The following is a 20303-nucleotide window of genomic DNA, read 5'->3' as shown; positions in this document are numbered from 1 at the left end:
AGCTCTTCTCCTTTCCCTCTCTTGATTAGTTAGTCCTTGAGATCCTGCTTTCCTTTTACTTGTATTATATACCTTTCTATTTGTATTTCTTCTTTTGAGTGCTTATACTAAGGAGACTATGATATTTACACATATGTGTCTGGTTTATTTCACTTATGAGTATATGTTCAAGTGGCATCCACTTCAATATAAAGGCTTGGAGTTTATCATTTTTAATAGCTGAATAATACTCCATTGTGTAAAAATACCACATCTTTTTCAACCATTCCTCAGGTGATGGGCATCTTGATTGTTTCCAAGATTTTTTAAATGAGTTTTATAACTAATAAAAACCAAAATGAAGAAAGTGATTTTGTGTGGCAGTAATGCAGTTCTAACATTGAACCCAGAACTAATCAGTTATTTTCTTGTATTCCTTGCACTTCAAACAGCAGGAGGCTTTTTATAAGCTCAAGGATTTGCCACTTAAATCTCTAACTAGAATGCAAGAGCCCTACAGGTATCTTGACACATACCACTCCCCACCACCCCAAATAAAGGCAGATTAAGAGAAGCTATAAGTCTAGTTCTAGGAAAATCTGGTCAAGCAGGACATTTCATTTCAGTAGTAATCAGCAGGGTAGTGTGTCAGGAATTAGTGAGGAAAATTCTTATGAAAAGCAGATGACAGATGAACACCATGCCCTCAACACACTGACTTAAAAATTTTAATTGTTTTACCTCTTAGACAAATAATCTATTTTAGGTCAGGTATGGTGGTTAGGTGAACACATGTTGAGTATGGGAAGTTAAGATTTTTAAAGAAGCCCTTCCCAGTTTTTGAACTTGGGTTATTATAATAACTAATTTATGAGTAGAAAGGAATCCACTTATCTTTGAAATGAATAAAATTGGTAATAATTGTGCAAACATAAGGGTACGTGAAGTGGGAAGCAAGCAGACAATGAAAATACCTCACAGAATCCTTTGCTATCATCTTTGTAAATTTAACCCAGGCAAGCAAATTTTGCCCATCATCCTTAACTCCTTGGTATGTATTCTAAGTTTTTAATCAGTTCTCCAGTCCAGTGCCTCTCACTTTGTGCTCTGTAGACAGATAGTATTGTCTGGAAACTTGATAGACATGCTAATTGTGGTTCCTCTGCCTAATTCTACTGAATTTAAAACTGTGGAGGTGAGGCCTAGCAATTTGTGTTATAATGAGCTCTCCAGGTGACTTTGGTGCATGCTGAAGTATGTGGATTACATTCCAATGTTTGTAAACATCCTCCTAACAACTTCATAGCTTAAAGAACAATTGCACTTGCTAGTATCTTTTCTAGTTCATAATCATCAAACATTTTATTAAATGTTGTTGAAGGGTTGTATTGCTTGGGGGAGAGAAGTTGAATCAGTGAACTGGAACTTGGCCTTGAATGCCAAAACAGGCATAAGGAAAAGGACTCCATTTCTTCCTGCAGGTATAAATACAGTGCCATCATGCCTAGTTTAAGAATTAAATGTAGTAGAAAAGTGCATGAGGGGTTGTATGTAAGAAATACTAGAATAGGGAAGAAACTGGGGAGTAGGATAATGGTGATTGTGGAAGAGAGCTGTTTAATTAGGGAATATAATGAATCCAATGTTTGGGTGTTAATTTTGAGGTGGTTGTTACTCTAAGGAGAAAGAAGACTAGATAGCTAGCTCAATTTAGGAGGATAGAGTAAGATGTAAGTGTGGACTGACCTTATCAGATCCAAATGCTACAACTCTTGTTGGAAAGGTCTTACTTTATCTTGGTCTTAACCATCCAGCAGAAAAGTATAAAAATGAAGTATAAGAAGTAAAGCCATGGTGTTATGTTCAGCTGTAGGGGACTCAGGTCAACAATTTCTGACACTGCCAGTCAAGAGGAAGACCCAATACTATTATGGACTACTGGACTCTTTTAGAATATTTTGCTGAGTTAACACACCTATAATATTCAAATGGCGGAACTAAAAAAAGGGGATACAAATGAATGTCCATTTTGTATCTGTGTTTTCAAAATGGTTAGGAAAGATACATAGTTACATTCTTTTAATGAATAGAGGGATTTGTTGTAATAGTGTTTGTAAATAGGATATCATGTCTGCATCTTGTACAGCAAATAACCACTAGGAAGAGAGTATGCAGTGTGTTAATTATTGAAGCTGTCCTACCAATTTGATTTGAAACTGTCTTATTGCTATTTGTCTCTCAATAAAATCATGGGGAAAAAAAGATGTAAGTGTGGTGAAGAAATTGAAGCAGTACAGTATGTGCATTTGTTTCTCCAGCTTTTATTGTCTGCCATGTCCTGGCACAGTTTTAGGCTCTCAAAATATAGTGATGTTTGAGACCTCATGTCAGAGCTAATATTAGATGGGGGCACGGATAGAAAATAACAACATGTAATTGAATGAACAAAATAATTTCAGGCAATAATAAGGGTCAACAACAACAAAAGTAGCAGAAGAGACTGACTATAAACTTGGAGAATTTCTTTAGCTAGTCAAAGAAGACTTGAGGTGGTAAAATGTGACAGAAATCCCCTGGAAGGCATTTTCTTAGGAAGCCAAAAGATGGTAGAAGGCAGAATGGCCAAGGAAAATTGCAGGAAACCATATCAGAGGATTTGTTGTGCTTCTTATCCTTTGAAAGGCTGTTCTGCATGAAAGGTTTAGAAAGGGAGGCCAATGTATGAAAAGGACCGTGAGCTTGGAGGTAGTCTGGGCTTAGACATTTTTCATTTGTTAGCTGTAGAGAAAACTTAGTTCCTTTGGGCCTTACTCTTAGCAGGATAAGGACTAGTAACACCTCATGAGATTAAATTGTGATGATTGAGAGAATGAACTTTTAGTAGTCAGCATAGTGCTTGGAACTAAGTACTTCAGTGGCAACTGTTAGTAACAGTAATCTTTGAACATGAAATTCAGTCACATGAAATAGTTTCATTTAATGATGATCTAATGATCTTGATGAAGTTTATACATCATACTTGGATCTTTTATTATGTAAAAATTTAAAGGCATTTGCATTCTCAAATATTTCTATAATTAAATAGTGCACTTGGATTAGTTACCTCATGATATATGGAAAGTATGTTTATGTGCAAAGTTGTCTTAAGATGGATCTTACTAATGTTTAAATTTTTCTTCCTACAGATGTGTACATCTGATTGATACGAAGAAACAAGTCGTGGGCCAAAGGTCAAGATATTTCTCTGGGAAATGTTGCTGCTGATGCTGCTTTACAAAGTCATACAAGGAGTGTTTGGTTTAAGAAAAATTTTCATATTAGGAAGATTGTCATCTTGGAAATATATCAAGTAAAAATTAGATTCATTTGGGAAACATTTTCCTCCTCATTAATTATACTTGTAATGGGCGACATGGCAAATAATTCAGTTGCATACAGTGGTGTGAAAAACTCTTTGAAAGAAGCTAATCATGATGGAGACTTTGGAATTACGCTCGCAGAGCTGCGAGCTCTCATGGAGCTCAGGTCCACAGATGCATTACGAAAAATACAGGAAAGCTATGGAGATGTCTATGGAATTTGTACCAAGTTGAAAACATCTCCCAATGAAGGTAAGTTGTGTTCTTGTTTTTAGTCCTGTGTGCTGTATATTTTGGCTCATAGATAAACATGCTTTATATTGTCTTATCTGTTATATGATTATGCTATAACAGTAGTGACATTAAAAATGGGCTAATACCAGATTGGTACAGTTAAAGTATATGAAGATCAAGACATAATATAAATTAATTTATATGTCTTATACTGGTGGGATAATATATTGTGCCCTGCTCTAAATGTTATTGTTGCCTGTTTACAATAACTACATTGTCTTTCCACTCAAGCTGTAGAGGATGGAATCAGGCTAGGTAGCCCCCAGGGGATTCAGTGGAAATAAACCCTGTTCACAGTCCTTCATTTAAAGTGGCTTAATACATAGTTGTTGGATCTAGTAGCTTGAACTGTAATAATTATTTCAGGAGGTCCTAAAGTAAAATTTGTAGATTAGATGGCAATTAGTTTTTCACTTAGCAGACATTTCTTTGATTACAAGTAGTTTTCAGTCTGAAAGTATGTTGACTTTTCCATTGTTTGGAGAAGACATTGGTTTCATAATTCTTGATTTGCAATAAGCTCCTTTGAGAAGAAAGGAAAATTCATTATAACTTCATTGCCTTATAGTCTTTGAAATTTGAAAAAGAACCTTTCATACATTGATCATGTTGAACATAAAATTAAGATTTAAGATTTTAGGAAGGCATTTGCAAGTTGCAAAGGTAAAATGTGAGGAAACACATGAAGAGGATTGTTTGGCAATTATAATTTATAGTAACCAAAATGAGAAATTATTGTAAAAATTCATATTCATAAAAATTGTAAATCAGATTCCATGACAGTTACACAAGTGTTTTCTTAAGACTATTTCTCAAACATGCCACACTATTACAGTATTTATAATAGCAAGAAATGATTTCTGAAATTATTTTAAAATTTTAAATCATGTCAAAAGATTCGTTAAAACATTTATGTGTTTGTGTGTTGCTAATTTTTGTAGTCATCGCTAATTGCTTTGATTTCTCTGAGGTAGTATGTTGTTAAAGAAACTACCGTTAGTATTCACACATGGATTATTTGTTTGTGGATTATTTTTCTGTAAGACCTGTTACCGCTTCAAGATTTTCTGTATCTTTTCAAATTGGAACCTCTAGTAAAATAACTTCTTGGTATGCCTTAGTAGTTTAGTAAAATTTTGGAGTTTGTTCATTATGAAATAGCTAACTTTGTAGCATCTTAACACTTTGTATATTAATATGCTGTTGTTAGTTGGTAGGCTCATTAAGTCATCCTAACCATATGTTCTTACTACATTTTATATAAAACCCACTCGATAAGCATTGCATCATCACCGTGCTAATAGGCGACCCTGACATTACAGAGCTCTTAGTGTCGCAGCATAGTTTATTCATAAAAACTATATTGAACTTCACTTTTAGCTCGACATTTAACTATACTTCTTCAACTATGATTTTGTATTTCTCTGCAGTTGAAGGTCTTTTTCCTAATAACTGGACACTTCCATTATGCTATCTCATTTTATAAAAAAGATTTCTCATTAATTTGCATTGCATTGCAGTTTTTATTAGCGTATATTGCTGTTACTTTGGGTAGCATTCCTTAAATTGATTTTGGTTTAGTTAGTAAATTAAAACCTTTGTTATTAGTTTAGTGGGTTTGTTTTGTTTTGTTCTGTTTTGCTTTGTTTTGTTATTTTCCAGTACCAGGGATTGAACTCAGGACCTTGCGCTTCCCAGGCAAGCACTTATTCTACTGAGCTATCTCTCTGGCCTCACATTTAGTCGTTTTTAAGATTTGGAAAAGGAGATTATATACCCTTTCACCAGCTGGTACAAGATATATACATGCTCTAGAGAAGTGACTTAGCATTCAAAATGTGATATGAATTGTTGGTGTTTTGTGTTATTACAGTACGCATTGTTTTCCCTCTTTTGTTTTCTTGCTCATGTTCTTTAGCAAGTGAATTTTGATACTTGCTAAAATTTGTATGGCGATTATTGTCTTTATGATTATATAGAAACAGTTTATCATTTTGGAATGATCTTTTAATGCAAGTGAAACAACCCGTTGTAAGCATGATGCAGTAGTACCTCAGTTTTGAACACTTCTGTTTGAAACAGTTCAATTGACAAAGCAGTCAACAAAATTTTTACTTAAGTTCACAAACTCAGTATCAGGTGACAAATACAGCCACAAGCCTCTTCCCCCCCACCCCCCCCCACACAAAGACAGCTATCTTCCCCAAAATTGTAGACCAAATTGAAATTTATAAACCAAGATACCATTGTATTTGTGTTTATAGTTTTTGGAAACAAAAAAAATGTGGGCGGCGTTTTTATAGTTTTTTTGTGCGCAAGAGTCTTCAAAATTTAGAAATACTTGATGAACGTTTTGAGCATGGAGCATTTTGTCACTAATCAACTAGGCAGGTGATAAGTAAAACAAGAATAACCAGCTAGTGTGCTCGCCTTGGCAGCACGTTACTAGAATAAGCAACTAGGCACATGTATGCTCAAAAGAAATGGTCTAGGCACAAAGTACTTCTGTTAGGATTAAACTGCTTATAGCCAGTAAAAGATAATTAAATGACTTTCCAAAATTATGGGTTATGCTTGACAGAAACCATGCTTTTAATAAAGCCACTACATTATACTGCCTGTTAGAAAAGTTCAACTCACACAACTTCCTAAAAAGTTGAAATACTGAGGAAAAAGTACCTACATGGTACTTTTCTTTCATAGTGATATATACATTATAATAATTGGGATTAGCTTTCCTAAAGGTTCTACCACCTCCTAGGACTATCACAAGATAGGGACCAAACCTTGAACACATAGCCTTTGAAAGACATTCAAGATCCTAATTTTAGGATTTATTTAGCAGTCTAGTCTTAAAAAACTCTAGACTGCAAAATAAACTGCCCACTTAGGCAGTTGTGTTTTTGTGCTTCCTCATTTGCTCCAGCATTTTATTTCTCTGAGTTCTTCAATTTGTTCTGAAGGATACTCTATTGTACTGACCTACAAGAAGTATTTTAAACCAGATAGGATTATCAAATTAAAAACTTCCCAGTGTTTTCTGTTAACCATAAAAATTCTTAAAGGAAAGAGAACTATACATTTCAGTGTTATCTGGAATTGATACTTGTACATTTTTAGCTGTATCTTTTAAAGAAAGCATCTGCTTTGTATTCCTCAGAATCAATCCAAGAATACACTTCTATGCCAAAACAACCTGCTTATAGCAACCTAGCTGCATAAAATCACCTAAGCAGTTTTTGTATGTTATTTTCCTATATTGAATTTCTCATTTTAAGTCATATTTCTTTTTTTTTTAAATTTATTTTTAAATTTTAGTGAAGGGTCTGCAGTGTGTTCAGGGTCTCACTACTAGATTGGACTCAGTGATCTGCCTGGTTTCAGCCTCCCAAGAGCTGGGATTACAGGCATGCACCACCACATCCAGTCTCAATTGCTGACTCAGCATGCCCTGAGGGGTGAGGGCGACACAGCAGGTCCAGGAATCGAACCCCCGGCCCCTGCACCTGCTTGCAGGCACTTTAGTAAGTGTACAGGCAGGTGTGGAGCAGTGTTCTGTAAGATTTATGGATTTATGAAGGGCAAGAAGTCAGGTGAAATCCTAAACATTGGTAGTTGCTAAAGTGGGATAAACAAAAAAACCCAAAATTTTTAAAAAAGAAACAGTGCAATGTAGAGAGATGAGATTTGTCGTAGGAAGCAGTATAGGGTCAACAGTAAGTTTCCTGGTTACCTAAAGTTTCCCTTTTTAAAAAAAAATATTTTATGCAGGGTCTCACTACGCAGCTCAGACAGTGATCCTTCTGTTTTCAACCACCAATATGCCTGGTGTCCGAGGCCAGCTTAGTGTGTCTGGGGGCAGGGCTGGCATTCCCCTTTGGTGTCAAGGTCAAACCCCATCCCTGCACTTGCTTAAGCCTTCATTTTGTTTTATATTGCTTTTCTTTAAGGTTAGTTTTTAGATCCTGGTAGAGATACTGCCTTTTCAAAACATTCTTTGCAGTCTTCCTAAAAGTATCCTTTTAGTTTTGTTTCTCTGCCTGGCCAGGCTTATCATCCTCTTGTGCTTTTCCTAAGGGTGATGCTTTCCAGTCTTCTGACCTAGAAGCCATTTAGGTTCTGGTGATTCCCACATTAAGAGCAACAGCTTGGGATTTTCTTTCAAGCTTTGAGCCTGAAGACCTTGGTTTCTTTCAAACACCCCCTACAAGCTTTTCCTTGTAAAAGCATGTCTTTTTCCCTTTCTGATGAAAAACCATTGCAAGCAAATGACTTTGCTGGCATTGGCCTTTAACATGAATATTTGCAGTCACTTGATCAATAAGTCTAGGAAATTTCAACTCCTAATTTTCTCTTATTCCAAAGGTGTCTACTTCATGATGTCCACACTTCTGTATTTTAGGGTAATTCAGCATTTGGATTTTTTTTTTTAAACAAGTGAATTTCATATTGACAGCAACTAAATGGTGTTTGTAGCATTTTTATCATACAGTGAATTCCATCCAGTCACTATACTTTTCTAACTGAGTTGTCTTGCATGCTAGTGCATGTTTTTAATGTTGTCTGTCTTTCTGTGCTGTTCCTGTAATTTTGCTATTAATATACATTAAACTGTAAAAAAAAAAAAACTTTTCCTGTCTTTCTCCCTACTGCCTATCACTTTCCTGCTTAAAGCCAGCAGTAGTGTTGCATTACCTTCAGAACAAACTTTAAAGACTTCTCATTAGGTTCACAAGTCTCCTTAGAATTTGACCACTGCTTACCTTTTTCTATTTGTCACTTCCCTGCAACTCAGAGGATGAGAGGTTCATTTTGGCTCACATTTCAGAGGATTCAGTCAATGGTTAGTTAACTCGTATATAAAAGGCCATGGAAGAGAAAGGTCCTCAACTATGGCAGCAAAAAAATGCTAGAGAGAAGATAGGAACCAGAGACAAGAATATACATTTTTGCAGCTAACACCTCAGTGTCTACCTCTAACTAGTCCCCACTTCCTAACAGCACAAATGCTACTGAATTCATTCATGGATGAATTGACTGCTGAATTAGTTGTACCACCCTCATGATCAAATTGCCCTCCACTTCTCTGGTTTCTCTTCAGATCTTATAAATCTTGCCTTTTACAAATTTCCCTCCAAACATGAAACTTTTAGGGGATACTTATTTCTAAACTATAATAGCTTTCAAATCTCTTTTTCAGCTTTGTTCCTCAGTGTTTGAAGCATAGCACAGTTTTTAGTTTTCTTAAATACTTTCATTGTGACACATTCACTTTTGTGGGAGGCACAGTAACTCCAGGCCTCCAACGCTATTGCAAGTGGGTTTCCGGGTTCCTCCTCTTCTACCTCTGATGAGCTAGGTTCCTAGTTCTTACCCCGACTATTTCCCATAAGTCTCCTGCTATGCCCCGGAGGTGGGACTTCCTGTCATAGCCCGGTTGCCTAGTTGCTCACGCCTTTTACCCGCCGACGTCATTTCCCTACGCCTCCACTATATATACCCAGCACCTCCCCTGAATAAACAAGACCTGATCAGAATCCTGTGTTGTCTCCATTTCTCGCGTCTCCTGTTGTTGAGTGACCCGCTGGCTCGGGACACACTTTGTTTTGGGGCTTGTTACTACTGATTTCACTTTCCCTCCACCAAAATCCGCATCCTCTGTAAACGATAAAGTACATTCTTAATAAGTTAGTAATCCATACTATAACTATCCCTTTAATCATTGTGATCACAAGTTTAATATCTTAAGGGCCAGCGAGATAGCTCAGCGGATTACATGTCCTACAAGCAGACACAGGAGCAGGGGATTCAATTCCCAGGCCTGCTGTGCCGGCCCTGCCCCTGGGGCATATTGAGACAGCAATTGAAACAGTGTGGTGGTGTGAGCCTGTAATCCCAGCTCTGGGGAGGATGTAAACAGGAGAATCACTATGAGTCCGATCTAGTAGTGAGACCCTGAACACCCTGTAGACCCTTCCCTAAAATATACAGAGAAAAAAAAAAGGTTTATTATCTTACAATTCCTATATCCACCCTAACTGCCTAAATTTGGTTTCCAGGTCTATGTGTGTACTATAACATTTATACCATCCCCGTCCTCATTTTTAATGTACTGGATTGTCTTAAGCTGATTGCCTACCAGTCTCCCCACCACATTATGTGCTTAGGTTTATGGACTCAGCTGATTGTAACATAGTGGCAATGAGGCCATGGTAACATATGGGATTGACCTCTTAATAACCCAGTCTACTTCACAGAGACACACTATAACCAAAACTCATTAAAAGCAGCTGCAGAATTATAAGCTTTTGAGGGAAAATGCCAAGGCATCCTGACTCATTTCCCTTTATATGTTTATTGCCTTTCATGGTGCTTGGCAGGAGATAGGTACTGGGAATGAATATGTGAGTTTTACTTCAGACCAGTGGTTCTAAAGTTTGGGGGTAGGGAACAAGATCACCTTCAGTTTTGCAGTTGAGATGTTATTGAAAATATTAGCCTGTTCCCCAAGAAAGAATGCACATAGATGCAGATTTCCACATGGGTTCTTGGTTTATGTTTTGTTCTGGCTTCCACATGGAGAAGTCAGGTTGGCTGGTGCTGCCACTTCTCCCATCACACACACACACATACACAGTACAGAAACAACTTCAAGTGTAGATAAGGCTGTAATTATGTGCTGTGTATTAGCCATGATTTTCTGTTAAACCCACCTGCTTCCAGCATTCCAGTAAGCTGTCCCCCACAGCTTTTCCTGAGTTAGTCCCAGTATTGAGATGCCACATTTCCTTGTAAAACAAGTTTTGATAGGATTTAATTTTATTCCATAGAATGTTATTTTTGTTCAGATATAAAACAATATGACTTAGCTAATTATCCACCTATATAATAAATGTTATTTTTATTCCCGACAATGGTAGATTCAGATCTGAAAAAGCATTTTATTTGTTTATTTATTTGGTAGATGGTCTCACTACGCAATTGTGGCTCATAGTGATCTGCCTGTCTCAGCCTCGAAGTGCTGGGATTACAGGCATGTACCACCACTCCCAGTTTTGGGGCTGATACGGTGCACCTGGGATCCTGGGGCTGGCACAGCATGTGGTACCAGGATTCAAACATGGATCCTCACACTTGCCAGGCAGGCACATAGGCTGCCAAAAAGCTTATAATTCTGCAGCTGCTTTTAGTGAGTTTTGGTTATATTGTGTCTTTGTGAAGTGGACTGGGTTATTTAGAGGTCAATTCCATATGTTACCATGGCCTCATTGCCACTGTGTTACAATCAGCTGAGTCCATAAACCTAAGCACATTTCTCATATTTATTCCTAGTAATTTGGTATTTTTTTCTTTCACATTTTTAAAACTAGGACTGGGAGGGCTAGCAAGATAGCTCAGTGGACTAAGCGCCTGTTTAGGCAAGTGCAGGGACTAGGGTTCAATCCCTGGTACCACATGCTGTGCTGGCCCCGCCTTCAGACATGCTGAGCCAGCCACTGAACCTGGGCTTGGTGGTGCATGTCTGTAATCGCAGTTCTGGGGAGGCTGAAAACAGGAGGGTCACTATGAGTCCAACCTGCATAGTGAGACCCTGTACCAAATACATAAATTAAAAAATAATAATAATAAACTAGGACTGGGTACTTTCATTACTGGCCCCTAGCAACTTAGGTACTTCTCTTCCCCACAAGCTTCACTTCCTCCTCTTTGCAGTGGAAGTCTTTTTCTGTATTATACTAATAGTACCCCCACTCTGGCCATAGATTCCATTCCTCCTTGCCGTTTCAGATGTTTTACTCTCATATTGTCTTTTGTCTCTGGTATCATCTGTCATTTGTCTTTAAAAGAACAAAAACAGAGTGCATATAAAACTGTAACTCATCTTTGGCTGCTTTACTTCTTCCTACCCCATCACGCTCTTGTAAAAAGTTACCTGTACTTACTTTTTCTACTTGCTCATTTCCATGCTTTGTTCAACTCTTTCTAATCAGACTTTCTTCTGCATCAATAGGTTTCTTACCAAGGTGATCAGGTACTACCTAGTGAAAAAAGTAATCTATTGGTTTTCATCTTTCTCAGCCTTCTACCACCACTTGTATGGTTTAACCATGGTCTCTAAGTTTCTGTAGTACCTCCACAACCTGCTGCTTCTCGGTTACCTTTGACTCTTATTTAACCATCAGGCTCTATCCTTAGTCCTATTCTCTTTCTGTCTGCTTTACTGGGCACTTTTATCTGGCCCATTGTTCCAGATACATCTGTATATTGATAACTCACTGGCTAAAACTTCCCTGAGATCTGAATATGATTAGCTACCTATTTGCTGGATAGTACCACTGGTTTTATTTAAATCTGTGAAACAAGTCCATTAATTTCTCTCTACTTTATCCCAGTTCTGCAATTCTCAGAGCTAGCCCTATCTTAGTAGATGACTCTACTATCTTCCCCCTCAAATATGCAGTGGCCATGATTTTCAGTTAAACCCACCTGTTTCTAACATTTCAATAATCTGCCTCCATTCCATTGGCTGAGACCAAAACATAAAATGAAATCTAGTTATTGCTGTTCATTCTTTCCCCCCTTTTAACCCACATAACCGTACCTAATCATTTTATAATTAGTCTTTTTTTTTCTCCAATTCCCTGACAAAGTAATTCCTTTTTGTTTTTATATCCAAAACTTAAATTCAAGCACCATCATCTGTTTGAATAGCCCGTCAGCTGGTCTTTGCCCTCCACGCTTGGCCTCTCATGTGTCTTTCACATAGTAACTTAAAGGATCTTTCTAAAATGCAGACTAGTTATCACTTCCCTGGTATAAAACCTTCAAATGGTTTCCATGCATTTGATCTCTTATGGTCTTGCCCCTTCTTCCAGCATTTTTTTTTTTTTAATTTATCTATTTATTTGATAGAGGAGCTTGTTACACAGTTCAGACTTGTAATGATCCTCCTGACTCCCCAATGTGTGATACTGGGAATCAAACTCAGGTCATTGCACTTGCTAGGCAGGCACTTAGACCACTGAGCTATTTCCCCAGCCCTTACCTACATTTTTTATGATCTTGCCTCAAGCTCCTTTTCTTGTGTGACCCTCTGTTCTTTTCTCCTTGGTCACTGGAATCTAGCTCAGTAGCTTATTTTTTGGTTCCTGAAAGCAGCATTTTAATAAACAGCTTTCACTGAATGTGTTATGTTAACCTTGTTTTGTTCTCTTGGTCTTGTATTTGCTTTTGTGCTGCCAGGACTGCTTTAGAATCTTCCCGTGGTTGACTCCTCCTCATTTAGACTCAAGTCAAATACAGTGTGATGCCTCAGTTCAGGAACATTGTTTTACAATTTTGGGAAAGGTGACTACAGTTTTGCTTGCCACCTGATGTAGTTTGTGAATGGAAACAAGTCTGGCAAAGGCTTTTGTTTGAGAACCATATTGCTCATAAACAGAAGCATTTGTGAACTGAGATTACTCTATTAGCTCCTGAGAAAGGCTAATGCAGTCCACATGGCCTTTTGTTATCTTCCATGTGTGTCTGTACATTATTTTCATTGCATGTCTGTCTCTCTCCAGTAAATTTATATTGTTGAAGGTAGGTCTTGTCTGTTGACTTTGATACCTTAGCATGTACAATTGTCCCTGGAAGTAATAAAGGTTCATTAAATATCTGTTGAGGAAGTAACTTGTTACAAAACTCATGCTTTCATATTTAGATTAGTAAGTTTATTATTAAAAATTAATTGCTCTCAAAATGGAGTTAAAACCTGTAATATTAAATTTGTAACATGTCTTTATGCTTGCTTACCTTAAAGCAATTATGATACAAGATTATAAATTTACTATAATTTATGTACAAACTACGATGTACTAAAATTTATAGTGCAAACTACTATAATTTATGATTCACAATTTTACCTTCTCCTTTGGTCTTTCAAAACAACCTTGGAGGATATACCAACTAATATTAGAGATTATCCAAATCCCAAAGAGGTCAAGTGACTTATACAAGTTATCAGTAGATGGGATATAGCTCAGTGGCACAGTGCCTCCCTGGCAAGTGCAAGGTCCTAAGTTCAATTTCTGGTACTAAAAAAGATTTCAGTAGATGACCTGGAATCCAGGTCTTCTAATTATTAAACCCGACAACTTCGATATGGTGTCCTAAGCATATGCATGTATGTGTGTGGTGCTAGTTTAGAAGAATTATAATAATCACTAGATTTTTTTTTAAAAACTCTCCAGTTCCCCTCTAGAATCATTTTAAAGCTGTTTTTATCTCAGTGGCTATTCTTTCAAACATTAACACAAAATGCTGTTGTAAAGTAAAAGGCTTTGAAAAGTTAGTTTTGGAGTTAACAGTGCTAGTATTAAATATGAACAGGTGTTACATTTATAGAATTAGTGGTATTCTGTGCATTGGGAGTTAAACTGATTGAACCAGAATCTTCAGAGGTATTTGTTAGGAAAAGATAGAGAAGGTTAGCAGTAATTTTTCCCCTAATAAGGACATTGAAACACAAGAAAGGATAAATGTGCTCATTATCCTCATTGTCAAGTATTACCACAGTCCGTCACCTTGCCAGTCCTCCGTTACCTTTCCTTCCATTGACTAGCTGAAAGCTAAGAGCTGTGTAAAAAATGGTAGTTGTTGACTTCTGTCATCAGCAATCTAAAATGCTTTGAACTGTTGCATATGGATTACATTACAGCTGCTGTTGAAAACTAGAATGTTTTTTAGTACCTTTGACAAATATTTAAATCTTATATGTTCATTTTCTGTCATTTATTCTAGAATGCATTTTGTTGTTTCTCCTCTGGCCAGTGCAGTGAGATTAATAGCTAACATACTTTAAACTGAGAGCTTTCCAGTAATCTGTTTCCTTGTCTTTTTTTTTCTTTTATTCTTTGCATGGAAGGAACACTTGCCAGAAAACAAGTAAAAGTTAGGTCTAATATGATACTTTGTGTGTGTGTGTGTGTGTGTGTGTGTGTGTGTAACCGGAAATGGAACTCAGGCTCTTATGTTTGCCAGGGAAGCACTTACTCTGCTGAGCTATCTCCTTGGCCCCTAATGTGGTAAATTTTAAGTGTGAATATTCTGGCTACCTCCAACCCTTTCCTTCAGCATTCTTAAATGATAATAAAAATATAATTTGTCACTGCTGTCTGCATTAAGCTTCTACCACATACTCCCTCTGAATGCTTTTTGCATTGTTGACTGTCCAGGTTTGGGAGCATCAGTGGGATTAGAGGACAGCATACTTGAGATGGTTAAGGAAAGATGAAATGAGTATTCATCCAACTCTGTCTTCCCTGATCCCTCATATTTTTTAGTTGTGTACTGCAAGCAAAAGTATTATGTCCTTTTCCCTTATAATGACAAACTCAGCCAGTCAGGTGCACTATCTTTTTCTTCGAAGAAAGGTCATTCTAAGTTGTGACATATGAATCTTTTATCAATACAGCAGATATTTTAGTAGAAAAGCTTTTAGAGATTGTAATAAATTAACTTTTCAGTATTCTTCAATAAATGTGAAATCAGACTTTATTGATTATTCATGATTTAGTAGCTATATCTCATCTATCTGTACATATGTCTTTGTGTAAGCTTTCTCTCTTTGTAGGCAGCATATCCTAAGTAAATATCAGAGAAATGTTTCCTTCCAGCGTCAAACCTGTCAAGCAGTTCTGGTTTCTAGCAGTCTACAAGACAATGTTAGTACAGCCAAAAATAAGCAATCAGGAAAGTGGAAATTCTTAAAATCCATTGTTGGGTCTTCTGCTTAAAGTATTTTCTGAAGCACTACATGTTTCTCCCCCCAATTTAAAGTCTGTATACTTTGTCTGCAGCACAACTGGCTAAAACTTTTCCCACTGTGTGGGTTGTGTTTTCACTCTACTGTTGATTTTTTGTTTTGCAAAAGCTTTTTTTAATAAGGTGAGATCCCATTTATTGATTCTTTGTAGTATTTCCCATGCTCTCTGGGTTTTTTCATAAAGTGTCTCCCTACACCTGTATCTTTGAGATATCTACCTATTTTCTCTTCCTGCAAATTTAGTCCTTCTGCTTCAATATGTAGGCCTTTGATCCATTTTCGCTTTCGTACACTGATAGACATGGGTCTAGTTTTAGTGTTTGACATGTGGAAAGCAAGTTTTTCCAGCACCATTTATTAAAGAGACTATTTTTCTTCCAGTGAATGTATTTGGCCCCTTTGTCAAAGATAAGGTGGTTGAGAGTATTTGTAGTTTGTAGTTGTGTTTCTGCATCACCTAATGTGTTCCACTGTTACTCATGTCAGTTTTCTTTGCCCATACCATGCTGATTTTATCACAGTAGCTTTATAATATAATTTAAGCTAGGGATTATGATGCTAAAGGACTTATGTTTACAAAATATAAAGAATTGAAAAAACCTGAAATTCAAAGGCCCAATCAAAAAATGGGTATCTGAGAGAGAATACACACTTCTCAGGTGAAGAAAAACAAATGGCAAATAAATATATGAAAAAATGTTCAACACACAGGTCATTTGAGAAATGCAAATTAAAGCAACACAGAATTTCACCCCAGAAAGAATGGCTGTCATCAAGAAATCAGCCAATAACAAATCCTGGAGAGGCTATGGGGAAAAAAAGAACACTTCTCTGCTATTAGTGGGAGTGTAGACTGGTGCAGTCGCTATGGAAATCAGTGTGGAGATTCCTCAAAAAACTGAGATTAGAGGTCTCATTCAACCCAGCCACTCACCTTCTGGGTATCTTCTCAGAAGAGTTAAAAACATCAGTCCACAGCGATATGTGTGCTTTCATGTTTATAGCAGCACAATTTGTAATAGCTAAATCTTGGGAACAACCCAACTGCCCAACAACTGAGGAATGGAGAAAGAGATGTAGTATTTTTATACAGCGGAGTACTGCTGAGCCATAAAGAAGCATGAACTTGAGACTTACAGGTAAATGGATGCAGCTAAAGAACATACTCATAAGTGGACTAAATCACACTTGCATGTTTAAGTATCATATTGTTTACCTAGTTTGAGAAACTGAAAGAGTAAATAATAAAATGTACAGGAGGAAAAAGTTTAAGTCTGCATACTTAGTCTGAAGCATGCAAGTAAACATTTTGATAGGGTCTATGAATTGTAATCAAAAGTGCAGTGAATTAGTATATTTGTAGTAAAATAGTTTTCATTTATAAGTAGTAAAACTTCACTGACTTTATTTCTTTTAATTAGGTTTAAGCGGAAACCCTGCAGATTTAGAAAGAAGAGAAGCAGTGTTTGGAAAGAACTTTATACCTCCTAAAAAGCCAAAAACTTTTCTTCAGTTAGTATGGGAAGCATTACAAGATGTCACTTTAATTATATTAGAAATTGCAGCTATAGTATCTTTGGGCCTTTCTTTTTATCAACCTCCAGAAGGAAATTCTGCACGTAAGTAAATTGAGGTGGGGAAGGCAAAAAAGGAAGCCTTTGGTATGATACTATTTCAGTTCATTTATTTACTTACTAACCAGTCAGTATCTGTTGACTGCAATGTGCTATGCACTGTTATGCTCTAAGTATAATACCTCAGATAATTTTCACAGTAACCCTTTGAGTTGTATATTGTCAGGTGTCTTTTAAGGTGGTGCACAGAAGTTAAATAGCAACCTGTTTCAAAAGGATACTGCACAGATGTGAAGTGTTCTGTACTATCATTATTAAGTTTATTAGAATACTGTTCTATTGTGAAATAATTTTAGTTTTTGATTTTTGGTTTCTTTTGAAAAATACTATAGAAACAAATTTGTATTCACTTCTAAAGCCTATTTTTGTGTTCCTAAAATACCCATTTATATATAGTACTTGGGTGATTTCTTTAACATTATACCAGTGTCTGTATTTCAGGCGAAGTATCCCTTATCTGAAATGCTTAGGACTAGAAGTGTTTTGAATTTGGGATTTTTCAATATTTGCAGGTATATAATGGAGGTATCTTGGAAAATTTAGTTTTGTTTCATGTATACCTTATAAATGAAGCTTGAAGATAATTTTTTAACAACATTTTAAAATAACTTTTTCAGGAGATAGTTTCATCGTGTGCAATTTTCTACTGGTGGCGTTATTTAGTGTTCAAAAAGTTTACATTTTGAAGCATTTTGAATTTTCAAATTTGGGGTTGGTCAATCTATAAAGAGTATCGTAACAGCTGGAAGAAATACATTATCAAAGGGGTAGTTATATTTTACTTACCGATATAAATGTTTGTTGTATGCCTTCGTTTATCTTTGATGTTTCTTTGCCTTTTAAAAATTTATTTGTTTAAAATATTTGCTCTCTAAGCGTTAGGAAATCTAGCCTTAGTTTTGGTTATTATGTTTAGGTATCTCTAAAGTCATCCGTTAATATTTTATAGATCAAAAGATTGGTTCAACAGGATATTTTTCTTTGTAAAGCTTCAATTTTTTATGTGGTTGAAGCTGTGGAGTTTAATAAATATTTCCTAATTCTAGAAATTAGGTTCTTGAAGCGTAATAAGCTCACACATACCATGGGCTCAAGAGAAAACTTTTTTTTTTTTTTTTTGAGAAAGTTAATGATAGGCTTTAGCTTATCTGAAGTCATTGAAGAGCAGTATTTCTCAACAGCAGCACTCTTGACACTTGCACTAAGAAGTCATAAGTTGCTTAAAGAAAATTCATTCTTCCATCATAGAAATCTTAATTTACTGTTTAGCATGAAAATATGGTTTATGCCCAATTTGAGTCTGTAATTGCTAATATTTGCATGATAGTGGTTCTCATGCTTTTTGGTCTCATGATCCCTTTACATTTTTGGTAATGAAAGTTCTAAACTTTTCGCTATGTGAGTTATATCCATAGATATATAATGCATGGTAAATTACAATAGAGAAATTTTAGCGTATTAATATGTTCTGACCACACATACACAAAAGATGACTGTGTGGTTTGATGGATTTGTTAGTTTACTTGATTATGGCAATAATTTCACAATGTATTTATCAAATTTATATGGATACCTTACGTATATCTAGTTTGTATTTACCTCAGTAAAACTGAAAAACAGTGTGTTTCAAAATAATATAGTGTGTTTTTGTATATAGCATTTTGATCAAAAGTAACTATTCTGCCGAACCACTTGGATAAAGAATTCTTTTTTTTTTTTCTTTTTTGGTGGAACCAGGGATCGAACTCAGGTCCTTGAGCTTGCCAGGGAAGTGCTTATTCCACTGAGCCATCTCCCTGGCCCCTAAGAATTCTTAAATGAAATCTTGAAGAATGGTAGTGTTTTTTTTTTCCTTTTCAGTGTTTCTCTTTAGTTTCTGATGTAGTTAAACAGACTGAGTTCTCATATCTCCTTTTGCATTTGCTATGTCGCATCACATGTAATACAGTCTGTAAAAAATTCTGTTAAATCTTAACGACACATGAAGCAAATTATGTCGTAGTATTAATATGAAAGTAGGCTTGACCTCAGGGATCCCCCTGGCATTCCTAGGTGACACTGAGAACTGCACTCTCATCTACTATACACGTTTGATACAGCATCTGAAGAATAGCTTCAGTTAGGAGATCGATTGACTGAGTTTTGCACAGGGATCCAACTCAGGACCGTACACACGTTGGGCAGGTGCTTACACCACTGAGCTGTGTCCGCAGCAGTTGAGGAGTCTTAGACTGCAACATACTCATTCCTCAGTTGGAGAGTAGATAGAAGGTAGAGTGTGCACCTCTCTCAGTTGAGTACGTTTCACAAGTAAAGAGGTTTTTGTTGTGTTTTTACTTGGACTTCCAACATGTAAAAAAATGTGTAGCTGACTTTAGTCCTGTTGTTACTTGGATCTTCATGGTACTTTTCATTACAGCACCTTTCAAACTTCATAATGGTCAAAGAGACCAAAAAAAGAAAGAAAAACCACCTACCAATCTGAGTATAGACTCCATAGAGAGAGCTTGTATGTCTTATTGCCATATCCCAGACTCTTGTAATAGCACCTAGTAGTTGCTTATACAGTTGAATTAACAAATATCATTTTGTTCAGGTGTTCGTTTTTTTTTAAATTTTTTTATTTTTATTTTTTATTTATTTATTTATTTTTGTAGTACTGGGGATCAAACTCAGGACTGTGTACTTGCCAGGCAGGTACTTGTGCCTCTAAACTATCTCCCCAGCCCAGTGGGTTGATGTTTTTAAAACTACATCTTTGAGTACAGTTCAGTAGAGTTGCTGTAGTATCATTCGTGGATCGATCACAATACTTCTCATGTGTGTCTGGTGCACCATGTATAATAATACCACTATTGGATGAGTGGGAAGAATGGGCCAGCCAGCTTTACAAGTGTCCTACATTTACCTCATAACTCTGGGGTAGTGGTGAGTTCCTAGTTTGACAAAGAAACCAAACCTCAAATATAAGTATAGGTATACTTTGTGGGGTTTCCTTTTTTTGTAATTCAGCAATGGTTATTCTATTGTATAGTGTTGTATCCAAATTAGTTGTTCAGATTATCAGATGTATACATGCAAAATTGGTCTCCTAAAAATTTGACCACTAACTGTTCCTTTCAGTAGACCAGTAGAAGTGAGTAATACAATCATCCAAGCTACTTTGTTTTATTGTACTTCACTTTGTTGTATTTCACACATACTACATTTTTTCACTTTGACAAATTG

The 20303-nt window shown here is 36.3% G+C and overlaps 1 protein-coding gene across 3 annotated transcripts in view; it reads left to right on the top strand.

The window, feature by feature from the left end:
* The window catches only part of Atp2b1 (ATPase plasma membrane Ca2+ transporting 1), a 119552-nt gene that overhangs the window by 55789 nt on the left and 43460 nt on the right, over positions 1-20303 (top strand). For all 3 annotated transcript variants that reach the window (XM_023716343.1, XM_004623777.2, XM_023716337.1), the window contains exons 2-3: positions 3165-3590; positions 16863-17060. In XM_023716343.1, the coding sequence (XP_023572111.1) occupies positions 3383-3590; positions 16863-17060 (406 nt within the window). In that variant the 5' untranslated portion in view covers positions 3165-3382. The remainder of the gene's footprint in view (positions 1-3164; positions 3591-16862; positions 17061-20303) is intronic.

This window comes from Octodon degus, unplaced genomic scaffold, assembly GCF_000260255.1.
Source record: "Octodon degus isolate 3935 unplaced genomic scaffold, OctDeg1.0 scaffold00004, whole genome shotgun sequence".
In the NCBI taxonomy this organism is placed as follows: Eukaryota; Metazoa; Chordata; class Mammalia; order Rodentia; family Octodontidae; genus Octodon; species Octodon degus.
This window is presented reverse-complemented; position numbering and strand designations above follow the sequence as displayed.